The following is a 17366-nucleotide window of genomic DNA, read 5'->3' as shown; positions in this document are numbered from 1 at the left end:
CCCCCCCCCCTCCATCCCATCTGTTACCCTAACTGTTTCTTCACACGGACATCCCAGCAAGGACGAGGAATGTGGTAAAATAGACAGATCGCTCACTGGCTGCTATTCATAAGAGACCTTAACCTCTCATACTCTCGTCCTTGAATCTCTCTCTGCAGATTGACATACCTCGCCCACCCGTCAACCTACCGTTTACCTTTGACCATCGACCACAGTACCTCCGGCTAAGCACGCCTGTCTATGCAAGTCCGTATATGAAACTTGCACTTTAGCCACGGAAACCGTCGCCGTCGTCCGCAATATACGTCGACTACGCCACTACTGTCCTCACGGCTCCACTGTATATTTCCTCGTCGAGCTCCGTTTCCGACAGATTACAGTCTGAGCGCTCGCATTCCAGTACTTGGAGCGAGTCAGCTATACCCTGGCAAGACCCGATCTTCCGTCTTATTTGACCAACAGCCACCCGCCCTGGAAAGAACTTGACGATTCCCCGTCTTCACCATGACTTCACTCGCCATGTCTGAGCAGTGGACACAACTGCAGAAGTCGACCAAGCGTCGACCTGTACGCTCGAACAGTGAAGTGTCGAGTCCAGAGTCGATACGGTCCGAGCAGTTTGAGTTTGCGTCGGAAAACTTTGAAACAGAAGAGGCGCGAAGGGACCAATTCCACACCAGATATCTGTCCTCGGAGGAGGATCTCTCATCCGAAGATGCAGACATGGCCGAATCTCTGCTGGATTTTGATGACGATGTCGAGGTGTACGAAGTCGAGAGTGCAGAGGCCGTTCCATTCCGGATAGCAAACAAGCCTATAGTGCAACATCCCGGCCAGCTGGCCCAGCTGGTGTGCATCGTTCCAGCAACGCCGACTCTCGTAGATGTGCCGCCAACACCACAAAGCTATCGTTTCTCTGCACCAGCAGGCCACTACCCTAGGTTCACATCCTCGCCATCGTCCTCCAATGCATCAGCCCGCTCGTCTCCATCCTCCGTTGACGAGAGACGACGTCGAACAATCCACGACCCCACTACGTCTCGCATGTCCATCTCGGAGTCCTCGACAGAACACACCAGCACTACCACATCACGCACCTCCACATGGCCATCCACGCACGACAGCGACACAAAGCGACAATCCTCCTTCGAGCCTCGCCTATCCAGCCTCTCCTACTCGCCTCCACCACCCTCATTCCTCTCCTCCGACCCCTTCAACTCAGACACCCAACCTCCACTCGCGCGCTCCCCCAGCACAACCCACAGACGCCTACGCTCCATTTCCAAATCCCTCGTCATGGCCAAACTCACCATCTCGCCCAAGAAATCCGTCCCGCCACCAACCCCGCCGCCGCAACCCCGCCGCCTCGTGCCCCGCGCCGGCACCCAGGACCGCGAACCGTCCATCACCGCCGATCTGCTCGCCTTCCTCGACTCCAGCCCCGAGCGGCCTGCCGCACCGTGTCCCGAGCGCCAGCAGCAGCAGCGCAAACTCATACCGCGCGGCGCTGCAGAGCGCGAGTCCACGTTCGACTTTGGGTTCCTCGATGACGGTCACGACGAGCAGGACGCGGACGAGGATGATGCGCGGAAGAGTGCCAAGCCGCGGAACCTGAGGCGCAAGAAGAGCTTGTTGGGGTTGCGGTAGGGGGCGGAGTACCTTCTGCAGAGTGAGTGGTGGTGTCGACTGACTCTTATTACTGATGATGACGCTGTGCGTGTGTGTATTGTTGGCTTGGTGCTTTATTTAGCAGCAATTATGCTGCTTACGGTTTGGCGCGGACGGAACGTGGCTGGGGTGGGCGGACGGCCTCGGCCTCCCTGCCTGCTAGCGTTATTCTAGCGCGGCACTGGGGCAGAGTTGGAGAGTTCTGCTTGCGGGTATGCGGCCCTGCGTACGATGAACGGGGATTGCATTCTTACTCTCTTGCATGCATTCTTGCATACGTCTTTGTCGAAAACGATCGAAGGTATGAAGATCATCACTCACTCATTCACACACTACGCCAGCGCATGGCTCAGAACCCGTCTATCCTCAGAACTTCCGCCACCATCTCCCCTGGTATCCCGCATATATTTCCATCTACACACTGCGACACAACACATCCGGAACACGCTGTCACCAGACCACCAGACAGCACAGGCTGTATACCGACCATCCGCCACACAGGCCGTGTACACTGGCATCTTATCCTGTTCTACGCCGTGTTTTCTCTGCACATCGCTCTTCCGCACATGTACTCGGTCGTTTCATTCCCATCGCATATTCCGTTCTCACATGTCTTCTCAAATCTCGTCACGGCCGATCAAACATGATCCCGCATACCACTCACTCATTTCTCGGTACTAATGCCCGCATACACAATTCTTCAATTCACCTTCTTAGTGGTTCTTACAGTCTATGCCGCTTTGCATTCTTTAGTTTCTTTTTGCGGGTTTTTAATGCACAGCTGGTGTTTTGGGTGTTTACGGTTCACTGACGATACCCACGAGATCTCTCGTTTAGTTTACTTGGATGGATGCTTAGTGTAGTGTAGTGTAGTTCAGAGTAGTGTTTAGTGTGAAGGAGGAGAGAGGGGACAGAAGGGTAGTAGAAAGTTGGTTATGGCGGGAGTATATACGTATGTACGATGTCATGTATACAGCTATACTCATGGCATAACTGGGTACTACTTACAAAGAGAAATATGAGAAATGTTTGATACTTGATAGTCCTATGTGTTGAACAAATGTACAGACAGTGCTGCCTTCATCGTGCTCGAAGTAGGAAATCTTATATTGTATATTGTGATCTATCCACTTTTTTTTTCTTTGTCACACTTTGCTTCATCCTACTCTTCTAGATGATATGACTTGAACAGAAGCCAGAAGATAGAAAGGGAATGAAAATATAAAACGTATACTTATGACACATATGGAAAGATCGTTAATTAATTAAGAGAGAACATATATATGTAGTGTAAGAACACCTTGGACGGTTTAATGACACTACTACAGCCATCAATGAAACAGGAAGTCGAAAGTGAGGACCACAGCTTAGAGCCCAGGCCGGGGAACAAGGACGTAGGTAGCCGAATGTAGATTATCAAAACAAAGACAACAGACATTTTCCCACACCGCACACTGGGCTTTCAGACCACCCGCGAACCAGAATATCAAACAGCGGTAATGGAATCAGGACATCCTAGATATCATGCATCCCTAGATCAGGCAATGCACCCTAGCCAGGCTGGCATGCATCACCGACTAGGCTGAAGGCTGCGGAAACGGTTCCTGCATCTGTCCATGCCGTTCTTACATCCCATGCATTACCTTGTCTGCCTGGCGCGAGTATGCAGTCATCCAGCAACTTGCTTGGCGCGTTTATGAGTGAATGTGCGAGGACAATGCTTCGTGGAACATCCATCCACCTACCAACCCACCTTTTCTTTCATCAATTCATCCAAACACAGCCTCAGCCTTACCTTTCTGCCTGCTTTTTCTGCATTATCCGCGTATCGTTTCTGCTTTATCCGCGCATGGTCCCCGCAGGTCTATCCGCTTGTCTACCTGTTTCCCTATCCTGCATTCACTGGCTTGTTTGCCTGCCCGCGGACCTGTCGCATATCAGATATACCCGTTTGTGTGTCTGCTCCCCTGTCCGTCTCCACGCTTGCCTCTTTTACTGCATGTTCTCTTCCTCGGCGTCCCGTTTCATCTGTTTGTGCTACTAGATACTTACCTACCCGTGCGAGTACATGTCTATCCGTTCCTCGGCTGGCCTGTCTGGCTGCCTTCTTATCTACTCCTTCTCCTACTCCCTTCTGAACCCGCCTATCTGCACGTGCGATTGACTATTCTCCCTATCAGTCTAGCTCCTCGTATGTCTCAGCCTTGTCCAACATGCAGAATCCAGAGTCTAGAATCCAGAATCGGCTTCTTGAAACATGCATCAGCTGGTAAGGCTGTCTATGCATGAGTGTAGATAGATAGATGGGTGGGCAAATAAGTATACGTGAAATATGCATACGTACATGCATATGAAACTGACAATTGGGCGAATGTGTAGACGAATGTGAAATGTAACCTTGATTAGTGTGGACTTTGTTGTTGGAGACAGGAGGATGGAAATATCGATAGTGAGAGACATGAAACGGAATATCCTTGTATATCTGGGCCAAATAATGATGCAGTGAATGCAGAATCTAAGAGGAACAAGATGAGAACCAAAAAAAAAAAACACTCTTCGTGCTATAATCCTCGGTCGCAGAACATATTGGATGCGTTTACCATCCCGATCGAGACATTCGCTCGCACGTACAATTTCTTATAAATAAACACCCAGACAAGAACCTAGAAGCAAAAGTACCACGCAAATCATGATGACTAAAGTAAACTTACCACTCTTTCTTACACCGACACTCTCCATTCGCAGTCCCCCTTACTAACCCCCCTCCCCTCCCCAAACCCCGCGCCTCACACACCTGACGGCACTTCAATCTGCTTATCCAGATTCTACTCAACGTTCCACACAACGCACACCGTAGCGCAGACATACACATCGATGCCAATATCACCTTCCCAGGCCGAAACAGCGCCCGGCAGTTAACAAGCTACCTCACGATGCGCGCGATGCACCGGAGCGGCGTGCTGTCAAAACAAGGAAGGAGGGGTAGTAGTGGTGGTAGTGGTGGTAGATAGCGACTCGGGAGGGGCCTACCATCTGCGCTAAGATAACTAGACGACTCGTTATCAATTGTGCTTGATGCGGATGGGGAGGGGTGGGAATCAGTGTGTGGTATGGGAAACCGAGTCGAGTTTGTGACGATTTGAGTGCGGGGAGAATGGGCGGGACGAGGAGTTGCCGGGTTTGGACTAGTGGGGAAGACGTGCAGAAGGGTGTTTTTATGGTAGCGACGCTAGGGCTGGCCGAGGCGGGTGTAGTTACATGGGGAATTTGATGGTGCGTTTTCTTGATCTGGGCGTGTGTTGTTACGTGGTGAAGGTGCCGTGAGGTGGAGTAGTTTGTGGTATTGTTGTTGTGTGGACTGATTGATGATTATGGGGAGAGTTGGACTACTCTTGTGGATTCGGTCTTGTCATGGGCATGATGGCGGCGAGTCGCTACATGCCTGTGTTTGACTGGATAGAACTTGTCCCGTTCAGGTCAGGGTACTGATTGAGCGTGACCATCGTGCTGATATGGATGTCTCACGGCGGTGCATGAATGTCGATCATGGCAATTGCACCCTCGAGTGCTTGAGACTAGTATCATATTACGAGATGTAAAGCGCCTATTCGTTTCAATATGGCTTCTATATTGTAAGCATGAAATCTGTCATGACCCAAGCGCAGATCGGCCCGGGAATCCGGGGAGACTCGATAATGTGACGAGGGAACATCCGTTCTCCACCCACTGAACAGGCTATCCTTCCCCGTACCACTGACACAGATCTCAAGCGGCGAGGTAAGCCCCTCACTTGCGGCAAGATGCTCCCGTACATATCCTTCCATGACAGGTGACAGCCGTCCCGTAGTTTTTGCGATGCCCTCGCCACATGCATTGGTACTGATTCATGAGTACAGACAACGTGGAGCATATCGATTTGACAGTCTACTCGTCTCCGGTACTCGTATTCAGATAATATTACCTTTTACCCAACACACGCGCAAGATATATCGGTGCCGTGAGTGTCTGTGGCTTTCTGTGGTGTGACTAGCATCAAGTCCTGGATAAGGACTGGCGACGTCACTCTGGATTGGCAAGGCAATGCTAGTGACAACACCCATGCGAATGCTAGAAGTTTTTCCTGCTCTCGTGTGGAATATTGCTGAGAATACTGTATTATCGTTGCTTGGTGGGTGGCGTAAGCTATGGCTGGACGGGTTATTTTATGAGTGAGGCATGATGTTGTGACCGGCTAATATGCTCTCAATCGCGAATGATAACGTCCAGGCCCAGATATGCTCGAGAATGGTATTTGCCGGTCCACTACATTGGGAGCTGGCTACACCCTCACCTGAACATCCCCCAAGACTCAGAACGATGAGACATGGCAAGAATAGTAAGCCGGCTGTCAACTTGCAGCACACTGGCAATGTCAAGAAAATGACTCTCACATGTAGGATCTATACGTGAGCCGTGATACTGGTACTTCCTTTAGTTAGCCCGGATCATTCATAATGAGTCGACCTAGATGCGGCCAACTGTGGTTGCTTGCTAGTGTTGCTGAGAATTTCTATCTTTTCGCCCCAGCTGATGCTGAGGTTCTGCTGTGACCAGTACAAGTAGTCGTGTGCTTGACGTGCATACCGATAGCAGTAGAAGGAAATGGTGCGTCATTACCTAGGTCCATGGATCTGCGGTCTTGGTTGACATCTAATGAAAAAAATATACTTAGTATAACGGAGCTGACCACGCAGTTGTCCTACATGCTCTGAGTATATTCTAAAGTGTGATCGCCTGAAGCATCCAGTATCACACGATGTAGCTACCGTTGGTTATAGAAGGTAATATAGTGCGTGGTTCGGTCGTTCAACGGTCAGGCGCTCTTAGTGTACGAAGTGGGTAGAGAGCCAAATGTAGCTGTTGTGTATCGATTTCCAGTGTACACCATCTCCTATCATGAAGAGTTCGTATGGAAGTTGACAGCCCCTTTCGTTCAGGCTGTGACTCCGGCCAAGTTAACATATTCAGTGCTATTGCCGCCAGAGACAGGATACTGCCTAGGAGAAGAATAATTTAGTGATAGTCAAAGTCTCTCCCCAGCTCTTTGATTAGGTCCACTAGATCGGTCGAGGAACGCGGCTGTACCTCCATTGCTGCAGTCGGATATGATTTATTATGTTGTGAGATGACTAGATTCCTGATTTCAGATTGGGTTTTGATATTTGCCTGAAGGTCACGTGCTTAGGTCAACCTCACGTGATGATTTGCTGGCTGAATCAGTTGATCCGTCCATAATACTCCGACGCCGACAATGGACCCTTGGAGATTCTGCTCCATCACACGAATTCGTCCTGCTTGATAATCTCTTCACACGGTCTAAGTACTCACATCACAACGTTGAGTTCTCCTGTTGCGTGGTTTCCGATGTAATCATACTATTTCCGGCCACGCTTGACGGCTGCGAACATATCACGGAACGTCATCACTTGTCACTTTGGATAACTTTGTCGGTCTATCCACCCTACCTACGTCAGCGTCGGAGACTCGCACAACCAACAAGATAGCCATGGCTGCAGAACACACGCGATCAATAGCTCTACTCGCCGACCAGCTTACAGAAGGCTTCATCGCCCTGTCTGCAGAGTATAGAATCCTTCTCGACCGGCATAGGCAGCTTGAAGAGCAGCTGAACTGGGCTAAACAACAGGTGAGTTTTATACCATACATGTTTCCACCACTATCCCTTGTCATTTTTGTGATGATCAAACTTAGCTCTAGATCTCTAGCTATATGCTATGAGAGACACTCTTTGTTATGTTCTGACCCGTTGTCTTACCGGAATGCAATACTTTTCTTTTGCTTAGCCCACCTCACTCGACTAATCAATGGACTGCAGCATCTGGATATCATTCAGCGATGCTCGACAGACCTCATTGAAGACTCCACTCAGGATCGCAAAGAATACCTCGAGGAGCTAGAGGAAGCCGGAAAAAGCCCAAGACATGGTGATACAAACTGGCTCGAGAAGCTCTCGAAGCACACCTTATCGCAGCGAAGGAACAACGCGTATGTGATAATACAGGCCGAGCTAGCGTGTGAGAAGTTGAAAGAGCATGCAGCTATTAAAGAAGTGGATGGTGTCAAGATCTGGAATGGTGTATCTACCGACAAACTGCCTGACATTGCAGAACAACCCAATGGACAAACTGAGCCAGCCGATGCACACGTACTTGAGCGGGACTTCACCATCCCAGGAACGCCAAGCAAGCTAAATTGCCCGTTCGCAAAAGTCCGAACTCCCAGCAACCTTCGACGTTCCTTTACAAGCCGGAGAAGCTCCGTGTCAAAGGTCAACTCGAGCTCGAACACTCGACATTCGAGAACATCGTCTTTCCGTGACCCCATACAGGCAGAAATATGTGGCAGAGATTCCATGGCAGGGAAGACCCCCGAAGTGAATGTGGAGGAGGCTACCACGGCTGTCTGTCCGATTCGCTTCCTGGACCAGCATAAACCAGAAGAGGTCGCGAGCTATTTTGAAAAGCACAAACATGAGATTCCAAGGTCACACGAAGTGTGTATCAAGCGATTCCAGAGTAACGCGGACCAGATCCGACAGCTCGACAATAAGTATGGGAATCTCGTGTCCATGATCCAAGGTCTTGGGCAGAAGCACCAGCCACTCCTACCTCTGAATCTTGTCGAAGACGAGGAAGACCCCGATGTTGATCCGGAGGATAGAGACGTCTCCAAGATACAAAAGTGGGCGAATACTGTCAATAACAGCATGGAGAATGGCGAGGCTGTCCTACCGAACGGTATTCAGGAGGAGGAAACAGCCGATTTGGATGAGGATAGGGAGTCCCGTTTTGATCGACCCATGAAGGAAGTTCGTGTCGGCGAATCGCCGTCGAGACCATGGGGTATTCAAGTTCCTCTCAAGTACTCGCGGGCAGGAAGCGTCATTTCAAACGCATCACCAGCTACAGCCTCACCGCAGTTGGAACAGATGCCCCCACCCACCATGCCCGCCGGCAAGTGTCCCTTTGATCATACCAAGATGCAGTTGCCAGGTTTGCAACCTCCACACGCAATTAAGTCGGAGCAACCTGGAACTGATATTGCTGATGCCAAATCGACCGAACCGCAACGAGCCGTCCATCACAACGACGAATTGTTACCTCCGCCTCAACCATACCCAGTTCAAGCGGATCCAGCCAAATGTCCAGCACCAGCCATGAAACATGATGCACAGGTTGTGCGCCCAACTAACACACCACAGATGGTGTTTTCTGGGCCAGTATTCATTGGATACTCTCCTGACCAGATCAAAGAACTATTTGGAGGAAACCTCGCAAATATGTTCAACAAGTCTTGAGTCTAAAATTTTCTGTAAGGCGTTCTATACCATACTTGTGTGTGTTTTGCTCTGCGCCGATGCAACGGCATGTGCACACGAGGCCTTTCGCAAAGCGTGAGCATAGTTCAGATGGCTCAAAGATTTCCTCCGGTCTATGTAGTCATACTAATACGTATCATATATATACACACGTTTATATTAGTAAAACGCGCTTGTACCCTCTTTTGAACGCCTGTGCAATGCAAGTCATCCCTCTGCAGATTAAAACGCCAGTATCCTTGAGTCTGCTCCATGGTCGCCACTCATTTCTTACTGATCTCCGCCATCCACGTCCGTACAGCTTTGGAACTGTCGTGAGCGGCCTTGAACACTGGAGGGCGTTGTGAGTATATTTATGCGCGTGCTCGCTTAAGGATGACCTACGCTCGCGTTCACTCTCATCTAGTCCACGCAGGAAGTCGGCACCTTCGCCCAAAGCGCCTCTAGGATTATGCGCTTGGTCCGCTATAGAAGCGGCACGTGTCTTGAATGTCTGAGCACACTTTTAACCGTACAGTCCATAGCAAGACACTCTCTCGAAGCTTACTTCAGTCAATACCTCTCCCATCTCCTCATGCTCGAATAAATCTAGCATCCTGATGCCTAGCGCGTAAAAGTTTGCTGCTTGCTGCCGCAGGTCGACGGTGCGTGGATCTGCCTTTAGAGCATTCAACACCCTCTCGCTCAAGGCTGGGGGGAAGTCGAGCTTGACAAGAGAGGAGGTCGAGAGGTTTTGACTTATGGCGAGCATCTCGCCTAGCCACAATGGTAGAGAGACCTTGGTGCCAGATGCAAGGTCGGCCTCTGGTGTTGCGTCGAGATAGCCAAGACCGGGCACAGTAAGAGTGAAGGTACACGGCACTTTTTGCGCATCAGTGAGAAGGGCCGAGGGTGAATAGTAGGACGACATGGTGAGTGATGGTAAGACCAGATCCAGTACTGCGTATTATATACACACTTTGATGGCGTATATAGTATACACCTAACCACCTAGGAGGTCAACACACCGGAAGCGCGCTACGTAACTCCAACAGGCGCGCGTGGGGGCGTTGGATAAAAGAGTGCCTTAGGTACCAACACTCTTAACAATACGATTTACCTTCCTTGGGACAGGAGAAGAAGCTGATGGAAGTAATTTGTAGATAGTGATGTAGGAAGGCTGTGTAATAGTTGCAAGATCCGACACTTACGTGTTATGCATACAAGGTCCCAAAGTTATGTCGAGTACCGCGTGTCGCGCGACTGCCTACGCGCCTTAATAGTCCTTTAACACTCCATAAAAGGCAGCTTAGCCTACGCCTTCAGTCTATCGGCCCCCAACTTCGAAGTTTGTCTACCATCATCTACCATACCTAGACTCTACATGTCAATACTGTTCTTGAATTCGAGTCTTTAGCTTGTCTGTGTGCGGCGAGCTTGATCCATTGCTTTCATTCAGTAAAGCATTTATCCGCTTGCAGTAATACACATGAATGCAGAGTAGTGTTGAGAACTCAACTTGCATCATCACCGCAGCCTTGTGGCACTAGCTCCTCGACCATTTCTATCATCTCAACTCCCATCAGCACCACCCGACGACCAGCAGCTCTTTTACTCGCCTTTATAGAGCTTTGTGCGCTCTGAGACTGTTACGTCGAACCCCCTTGGAAAGTCTCCCACCTTTGCCACTCGTAAGCATTACCCTGCCTGGTAGGTATTGTACGACCGCCAGATCATCGCTGCCGCGTAGTGTCGTGTCAAGGCCCATCACAATTCATTTCTCATCCCACAGCAGCCTCACTAACCCGCGCTTGCAGCAGACCACGAAGACCGTGTCCATTGACGTCGCACAGATATCGTTGATGACCGTCCGCGACTTCCTTCCCTCAAATCCTCCTCCTATTTACCTCCGTTCTGCGCCGCTTACCTCCGTTAACGCCTGCTCCACGACATCATGGCAGCGAACGATCGCATAGCGCAACTTATGAGTACAGAAGACACTTCCGCTCCGACTGACATATCTCGTGCTACTTCGCCGGGTGGAGGCTGGCGATCCACAAACGGACATGTGTACGGGGAAGACAGAGGCAAACTCGAGGATCGGAGTCGGCCTCGGACGTTTCCATACTTCAGATACCTTCCATATACCACAGAGGATCCGTCAGTGAGCCAGGAGAATCTCCAAACATGCATCGAGCACCTGTATATCGCGGTGGCGGCAGGCGACTTTGCTCCTGGGGCAGTACACTGGACAAGAGAGATTCGGGGGTGGCTGTCACTAAAGTTCGACATGCCGCGGGATGTGAGGATAAGCCTGGTTAAGCTATACTATGAACTTGCGCTTGCCCCTGGCCTGGACTACCTGGTTGCAGAGCGTTTTGCCAGCATGTTTATGGTTTTGACAAAGTAAGCACCAGTGCCGACCCTATATTCAAGATGCTGTCACTGACATTCACGCAGACGCAAGCACTACCTGCGGCCCAATAAAGACTTGACGCTCGATTGGAGGCCGCTGTACAAGGAATTGAAGGTGTTTGTTCTTCCTTCAGAAACAGGAACCTCGAGACCAGCCAATGTGAAACGAAACATTCGAACGTTGACGAAACTCTGCACATTCGCACAGCTCTACTTCGACCCGCAAGAGATACCGAAGATGTTTGAAGAATTCCTTCCATTTTTTAGCACTTCTTTCACCGAAGAGGCATACGTCGTGGTTGGGTTGCTAAACCTTCTCTTGCCCACGAATCCTCCACCGGAAGGGCAGAAAGAGCTATATCCTCAACATTTTCTACCCACATTCTTCCATATATGGTCGCTGATCAACAGATCGAGACTGTTCGATATTCAGTTTCTCGACATCGCCTCCCGAATGGCACGCGACACCCTGACAGTTGAACACATTCCATTTTCCCACCATGGTATATTTACTGCAGAGCAATCGGAGCTAATATTTACAGCTATATTGCGGATGCTGGAGATTCCAGTAGGGCAGGCCACTTCTCCTTATAGCAGTACAGTAGATCTCATGGCGGGTTTGGCTATTATGCTAGATCGGGATCAACGAAAACATCCTATCGCTCACCATATTGCACGCTGGATCGTCATGTCCCTATCGCCTGCTTGTCTGACACATCCTGATTCTATCCTGGTGAAGCTGGAAGGACTAATACAAGCCATCGAAACATTCTTTCATCCTTCAAACTCTGGAAGCTGGACGAAAACACTGTCTCAGCTTGTGTTTTACTTGGCAGACTTCTTCGTCATGAGATGGAATCGAGAGCATAGCGGCGAGATGGAAGTTCCAGAGTCACGGAGGCTTACTGCGCCGTTGCGAAGGCGATTTGTGCTGTGCTTGAGGGAGGTTGTCTTTATGGGAATATTTGCCAAAAGCGGTACAGCTATGAGCTACTCTCTGCAAACTCTCCAAAGCCTTGCCTACCTTGAGCCGAACCTGATCCTTCCAGGAGCTTTGCAGAAAATATATCCCGCCATGCAAGGTCTTGTGGAGGTGCATAGGACGATATCCTCAATTAGAGCTTTGCACATGCTTTCGAAGATTATGGCACGCACAAAGGGCTTCAGGTGTCACGTCACAGCTGTCTTGGGTCTGGCTCTTCCGGGTATTGACGCGAATGATTTGGACAAGACGCTCCACACGCTGTCGTATATCCAGGGTGTCTGCTACGTCGTTCCCTTCCACGACTTGACGAAAGAGCAAAAACAGATCAACGGGTCTAGCAACGGTCACAGAGAAGGTGCAGAGACACCCATCGAAGAGCCAGTTGACACTACGATTGCCATGCAGTGGATCACGTCTCAAGTGGAGCGCCTCGAGAACGCAGGAGCAGGGATCGAGATTGATTACAACGAGGAGTTGTCAGATCATGAGGAAGAGTTGATCCTACGATCGTCCACGACAGGGCTGTCGGAGTTTCTGAGTTCGTTCTTGGGCCGTGTATTCACCCTGTTGGAGAACCTTCCGGATGCCTCGCGAGTAAGAAGTGGCTCACCAGAGGAGAACGTTGTCAACACGCTTCCCGCAGCAATGACTCCACTTCTTGCAGCTCTATCGCCTGAGCTGTACGATCTCGCTCTGGAGAAGATTGCCAATTTCGTTACCAATCATGTTATACACCAAGCGCGAGATGCAATGGCGTTCATTTGCAATGGTCTGGTCAAGATAAACCCGAAAAAGGCCCTTAAACGGCTATTGCCTGAGCTCATTGCACGGATCAGAGAAGAGATTGACGAGAACGGCGCTGGGTCTACTAGAACAACCGGTTCAGAAGTATTCCCCAGGGATCGCGCCTTGGTGTGGAATATCAGCCTGCTGAGCATGTGCGTTGTGCATATTGGCGATGCCGTCCTTGATTGGCGACAGGAACTCTTCGATATCGCCCTATTCATGCAGGAGCGATGCAAGGGTATTCCTACCGTCCACATCTCCAACTTCATACACCACCTCCTGCTCAATCTTACCATGACCTATACGATCGACTATGCGATATACGAAGATGAGCAGGTAGAGTCCGGCTTGAGCGCAAAGAGTTGGGGCCACATACCAGACCCCAAAAGCCTGGATGTGAAATGGCACAAGCCACGTCCCGAGGAGGTAGACTTTGCCGTTGAACTGTTCAAATCGCAGGCAAACCACGCCATAACAGCTTTAAATGCGTTAACTGGAGACAAGTCACCTATAAAGCGTGATGGCACTGGTAAAGACTGGTCTGACGAGGTTTCGAGAAACCTTGTCCTACTCCGTCTCATTCTATCAGGGATATCAGTTCTTTTCGATCCGAAGCATCAACTGGGCGACGACCATATGGACATCGACGACACATCGACCCAGGCGAATGGAGCTGATACTGAAGGCCTCGAAGAAGATGGGGGCCTCGGGGAGGCTGAAGATGAAGAGGTCAAGCCAACGTTTCAGTACGAGTCGGGCTACCCGTTAGAGCGCGGAGGCTCACAATACAATATGATCCACGAACTTCGACGAGATGTTGGCGAGACGCTTCATTGTGTCCACGACTTCTTGACCACCCAGCAAGAAGATGACGTACCGTGTTTCAATTCCCTCTACAACGCCTACCGCTCGTGGTTTATTGATGTTGGTATCGAACGCTCCGCACATGTTCTCGACAGAGTCCAACGTCTGCTACAAGCCGACGTACACCCATTCAAGTTCAGCGGACTTCGGAAAGACTATCCTCGTCCTCTGCTCGTACGTCGCGCCAACGTGTACCATCTGCAGCGCCTAAGGCACAATGCAAATCCTCGGCGCAAGACGGAGCTGGAGAAGATTCTGTTACTAGATTTGGCATACTCGAGCGTATCACTCTACACCGAAATCAGACGAACTGCGCAGACGGCCAACGAATCTGCGGTGAAATGTATCATCGGAGCTCGACCTGTCGTGATCCCGCCTCTACTCACAGCATTGGAGAAAGCAGTGAAGGAGAATGACTTTCCCCGGATCAAGGGTGCAATGTTCTCCCTCTTGTTCGGTAGTCTGGCAAAGACCATCAGCCGCGACTGGCGGTTCACGCCCACTTTGATCAAGGCCTTTATAGAAGTCACCGGGGCTGATAAGCCGTCCGTTCAAAAGCTTGCGTCCAACGCTACGTTCTCGGTAATGGACATGGGCAAACCCCTGGAGCGCATGGTGATTCTTGATCAGGACATTGTGGAAGGGATTGCCGTGGCTTTTGAGAACCGCGAGTCGCCAGAGACGCAGGATAAGATCTCAAAACGACGCAACTTTATCAAGAAGAAACGTACGAGGATTGAAACTAAGAAGACGCAATTGGCGATTGATCTGATTGAACTTGCGCGAACGTCGCATTGGAAGAAGGCAAGTCGCACGACAGCCATTGTCGTCAATCTTGGCACTCGTTTTGACAGCCTGGCATCGCGGGAGTTGGTCGATTTGATCACCAAGGGAGCCATAGATCCGCATCCGAGTCTCCGGGGGCTGTATGCTGGTGCCTTAGTTGGACTGTTCTCTCTGATCCAGACGCGGGCGCTGACTTTTCATGACTATGAGAATTACCTTCTCGGCGAAGAGGAGCTTCCCGATAAGACCGAGGTCCATACAGGGCGTGGTGATTCAGCCTGGACTCGGGAGTATCTTGAAAGCTTTGCAAAGCCTGAAGCCAAGTACTACGTTGACTTCAACTACCCGGGATGGCTAGTCTGGAACAAGAAGATGCCGGTCTTCAAACCGGAGGCTCCCCCGCTCGACTATGACGAGGTCGAAATCAACACCCGCAAGCAGATTGGCAAATTGCTTGATCGGCACTGGTTCTCGATGTTTTTCGCATATATGAAGCAGGAACCGAGAGATTCGGGCGCTGATCGGTTCAGGATGTCGAGTGCGATGATGCTCACGCACGCTTTCGAGCTCGTCTTCGCCGGGCTTGCGGAGGCCAGCTTTGAGGATGTCAAGGATCTCACACAGTCTGTCTTTGGGGACGGAAGTGACAAACATCAGCACCGAGCGACTGCGGAGATTATGGGAGCCTTTCTATGCTGCGCACCGGACCTCAGGCCCGAGCTGCGGACAAAGGTTTGGGAATATACGTTTCCGCTCATTCGGGACATCTTCAAAGATGGACTGACGCCGGAGAACTCGAATTACTGGACGACGTTCCTGCATCTTGTGCTCCAAGGCAAAGACCCGCGCCGTAGCTGGCCGCTCATAGACTGGCTTGCTAGCTTCCGCCTCGACATGACATCGAACGCAGCGTTCAAGGAGAGCTCGAAGATCCAGCTGTTGCAGCAGGCCATTCTGGATGCAGGCTGGCACTTTCAGCTGGAGAAGCCGATCTTGGAAGACTTTATGAAACACCTAGACCACCCTTACAAGGGAGTACGGGAGGCAATGGGCACTACCATTGCCAGTATCCACAGGACTCGATACCACGAGGCATACCCAGACATTGACAGCTTGATGCAAGCGCAGCGTGAATCGTCCTCGATTGGTATCCGTCCGTACCAGCCGAGCAAGGAGTATGCCGACACCGTTACTGAGGTCTTTGAAAGGCTCGAAAGGTGGAGAAGGGAACGAGAGCCTGGGCAGCAGGCGCCGTCGTCGTACACGCAGGGCGGTAAGACGGTGCTGCTCTGGCTTGACTCTACGCTCGCCTCGTACGAGTGCACACAGCTCATCCAGTTCTTCCCGAACGTGTTTACGGAGCAGCTGCTCCACATGATGGACATTAAGGAAGACCCCGAGCTGCAGTCTCTCGCATACCATGTGTTCCGCCACATGCCAAACATCCCCCACCGTGCTGGCGAGGACGAGGAGTTCATCTCGGCCCTCATCCGCATCAGTCGCAATGCAACGTCGTGGCACCAGCGCCTCCGCGTGCTCATCAACATGCAGATCATATACTTCCGCCGTCTCTTCCTCATGTCCGAGAAGCAGCAGCAAGCGCTGTTTGACTGCGTATCGGCCATGCTTGCGGATGCACAGCTCGAGGTCCGCCTGGGGGCAGCAACGACGCTGTCCGGCATGATCCGCTGCTCACCCCTCCACCTGCGCGACCGGATGGTGAAGAAGTTCAAAGACCAGTTCACGGCCACGCTTCGAAGGAACCCACTGCCCAAGAAACGCATGCCAGGCACGCCGACGCCAGACCACAGCAAGCTCATCCTGACGCGGCACGCCGCGGTGCTGGGGCTGGGCGCGCTCGTGCAGGCCTTTCCCTACACGAGTCCGCCGCCCAGCTGGCTGCCGGAGGTGCTCGCGACGCTGGCGCTGCGCGCGGCAAACGACGCGGGCACGGTCGGCAAGAGCGTCAAGACGATCCTGGCCGACTTTAAGAAGACGAGGCAGGACACCTGGCACGTGGACGTCAAGGTAGGACGCGCATATTCCAGCAGCCCAGGGGGGGGCTTGATGTATAGACCGCTAGCTAACACACAATGCAGGCTTTCGAATCCGAGCAGCTGGAGGACCTGGAGGGCGTGTTGTGGAAGAGCTATTTCGCATAGGCGGAGTGGGGGTGATGCCTGTCTGCGCCTGGGCTGGGCCTGCCCGGTCTGTTTGGCCTGTTTGGCCTGTTTGTGGGGATCTCATGTAATATCAAGACACATAACAACGTACAACGTACAGCGTAAAAAGACCCTATCCTGTCCTGTCCTGACATAGATTGGGATGGGTTGGGCATTTGTCATTTATACCTGCATGATCTGCTTGATTGTCGTTTGTTCCTGGCGACGCTTGTGTGTGTTGTGTGTTTGCGTGTGTGTGTGTGTGTGTGTGTGTGTGTGTGTGTGTGTGTGTGTGTGTGTGTGTGTGTGTGTGTGTGTGTGTGTGTGTGTGTGTGTGTGTGTG

The 17366-nt window shown here is 51.2% G+C and overlaps 5 protein-coding genes across 5 annotated transcripts; 4 read left to right on the top strand and 1 right to left on the bottom strand.

The window, feature by feature from the left end:
- Window positions 1-504: 504 nt before the first annotated feature.
- On the top strand, window positions 505-2475 carry EJ05DRAFT_520316 (uncharacterized protein; the record flags this gene model as incomplete). The annotated part of the gene is made up of 2 exons (XM_033748739.1): window positions 505-1643; window positions 1754-2475. The coding sequence occupies 2 exons, from the start codon at window positions 505-507 to the stop codon at window positions 2313-2315; spliced, it is 1701 nt and encodes a 566-aa protein (XP_033597366.1). The 3' UTR covers window positions 2316-2475.
- Window positions 2476-3239: 764 nt separating this feature from the next.
- Window positions 3240-4166, top strand: EJ05DRAFT_137851 (uncharacterized protein). The gene has a single exon (XM_033739203.1). The coding sequence runs from the start codon at window positions 3373-3375 to the stop codon at window positions 3955-3957; it is 585 nt and encodes a 194-aa protein (XP_033597365.1). The 5' UTR covers window positions 3240-3372; the 3' UTR covers window positions 3958-4166.
- A 3232-nt stretch (window positions 4167-7398) lies between these two features.
- Window positions 7399-9222, top strand: EJ05DRAFT_479319 (uncharacterized protein). Its single transcript, XM_033744652.1, has one exon. The coding sequence runs from the start codon at window positions 7406-7408 to the stop codon at window positions 9023-9025; it is 1620 nt and encodes a 539-aa protein (XP_033597364.1). The 5' UTR covers window positions 7399-7405; the 3' UTR covers window positions 9026-9222.
- EJ05DRAFT_479318 (DNA replication complex GINS protein PSF3) lies at window positions 9124-10250 on the bottom strand. The gene is made up of 3 exons (XM_033744651.1): window positions 9594-10250; window positions 9431-9539; window positions 9124-9377 (listed from the first exon to the last, which is right to left on the bottom strand). The coding sequence occupies exons 1-3, from the start codon at window positions 9954-9956 to the stop codon at window positions 9310-9312; spliced, it is 540 nt and encodes a 179-aa protein (XP_033597363.1). The 5' UTR covers window positions 9957-10250; the 3' UTR covers window positions 9124-9309.
- A 378-nt stretch (window positions 10251-10628) lies between these two features.
- EJ05DRAFT_137768 (uncharacterized protein) lies at window positions 10629-17090 on the top strand. Its single transcript, XM_033739202.1, has 4 exons — window positions 10629-10716; window positions 10843-11431; window positions 11486-16889; window positions 16961-17090. Exons 2-4 carry the CDS (start codon window positions 10980-10982, stop codon window positions 17021-17023), a joined length of 5919 nt encoding a protein of 1972 aa, XP_033597362.1. The 5' UTR covers window positions 10629-10716; window positions 10843-10979; the 3' UTR covers window positions 17024-17090.
- The last annotated feature ends 276 nt before the right edge of the window (window positions 17091-17366 follow it).

This window comes from Pseudovirgaria hyperparasitica, assembly GCF_010093815.1.
Source record: "Pseudovirgaria hyperparasitica strain CBS 121739 unplaced genomic scaffold EJ05scaffold_15, whole genome shotgun sequence".
NCBI lineage: Eukaryota > Fungi > Ascomycota > Dothideomycetes > Acrospermales > Acrospermaceae > Pseudovirgaria > Pseudovirgaria hyperparasitica.
The sequence above is the reverse complement of the archived record's forward strand: the minus strand, read 5'-3'. Positions and strand labels throughout refer to the sequence as shown.

Bases quoted from the DNA above. Each gene is read 5' to 3' on its own strand.
- EJ05DRAFT_137768 (XM_033739202.1), top strand. From the start codon at position 10,980: ATGGCAGCGAACGATCGCATAGCGCAACTTATGAGTACAGAAGACACT. The intron at 11,432-11,485 runs GTAAGCACCAGT...ACATTCACGCAG, and splicing joins ATGTTTATGGTTTTGACAAA to ACGCAAGCACTACCTGCGGC. The intron at 16,890-16,960 runs GTAGGACGCGCA...CACACAATGCAG, and splicing joins CCTGGCACGTGGACGTCAAG to GCTTTCGAATCCGAGCAGCT.
- EJ05DRAFT_479318 (XM_033744651.1), bottom strand. From the start codon at position 9,956: ATGTCGTCCTACTATTCACCCTCGGCCCTTCTCACTGATGCGCAAAAA. The intron at 9,540-9,593 runs GTAAGCTTCGAG...AAGTGTGCTCAG, and splicing joins TGGGAGAGGTATTGACTGAA to ACATTCAAGACACGTGCCGC. The intron at 9,378-9,430 runs GTAGGTCATCCT...AACGCCCTCCAG, and splicing joins AGATGAGAGTGAACGCGAGC to TGTTCAAGGCCGCTCACGAC.
- EJ05DRAFT_479319 (XM_033744652.1), top strand. From the start codon at position 7,406: ATGATCAAACTTAGCTCTAGATCTCTAGCTATATGCTATGAGAGACAC.
- EJ05DRAFT_137851 (XM_033739203.1), top strand. From the start codon at position 3,373: ATGTGCGAGGACAATGCTTCGTGGAACATCCATCCACCTACCAACCCA.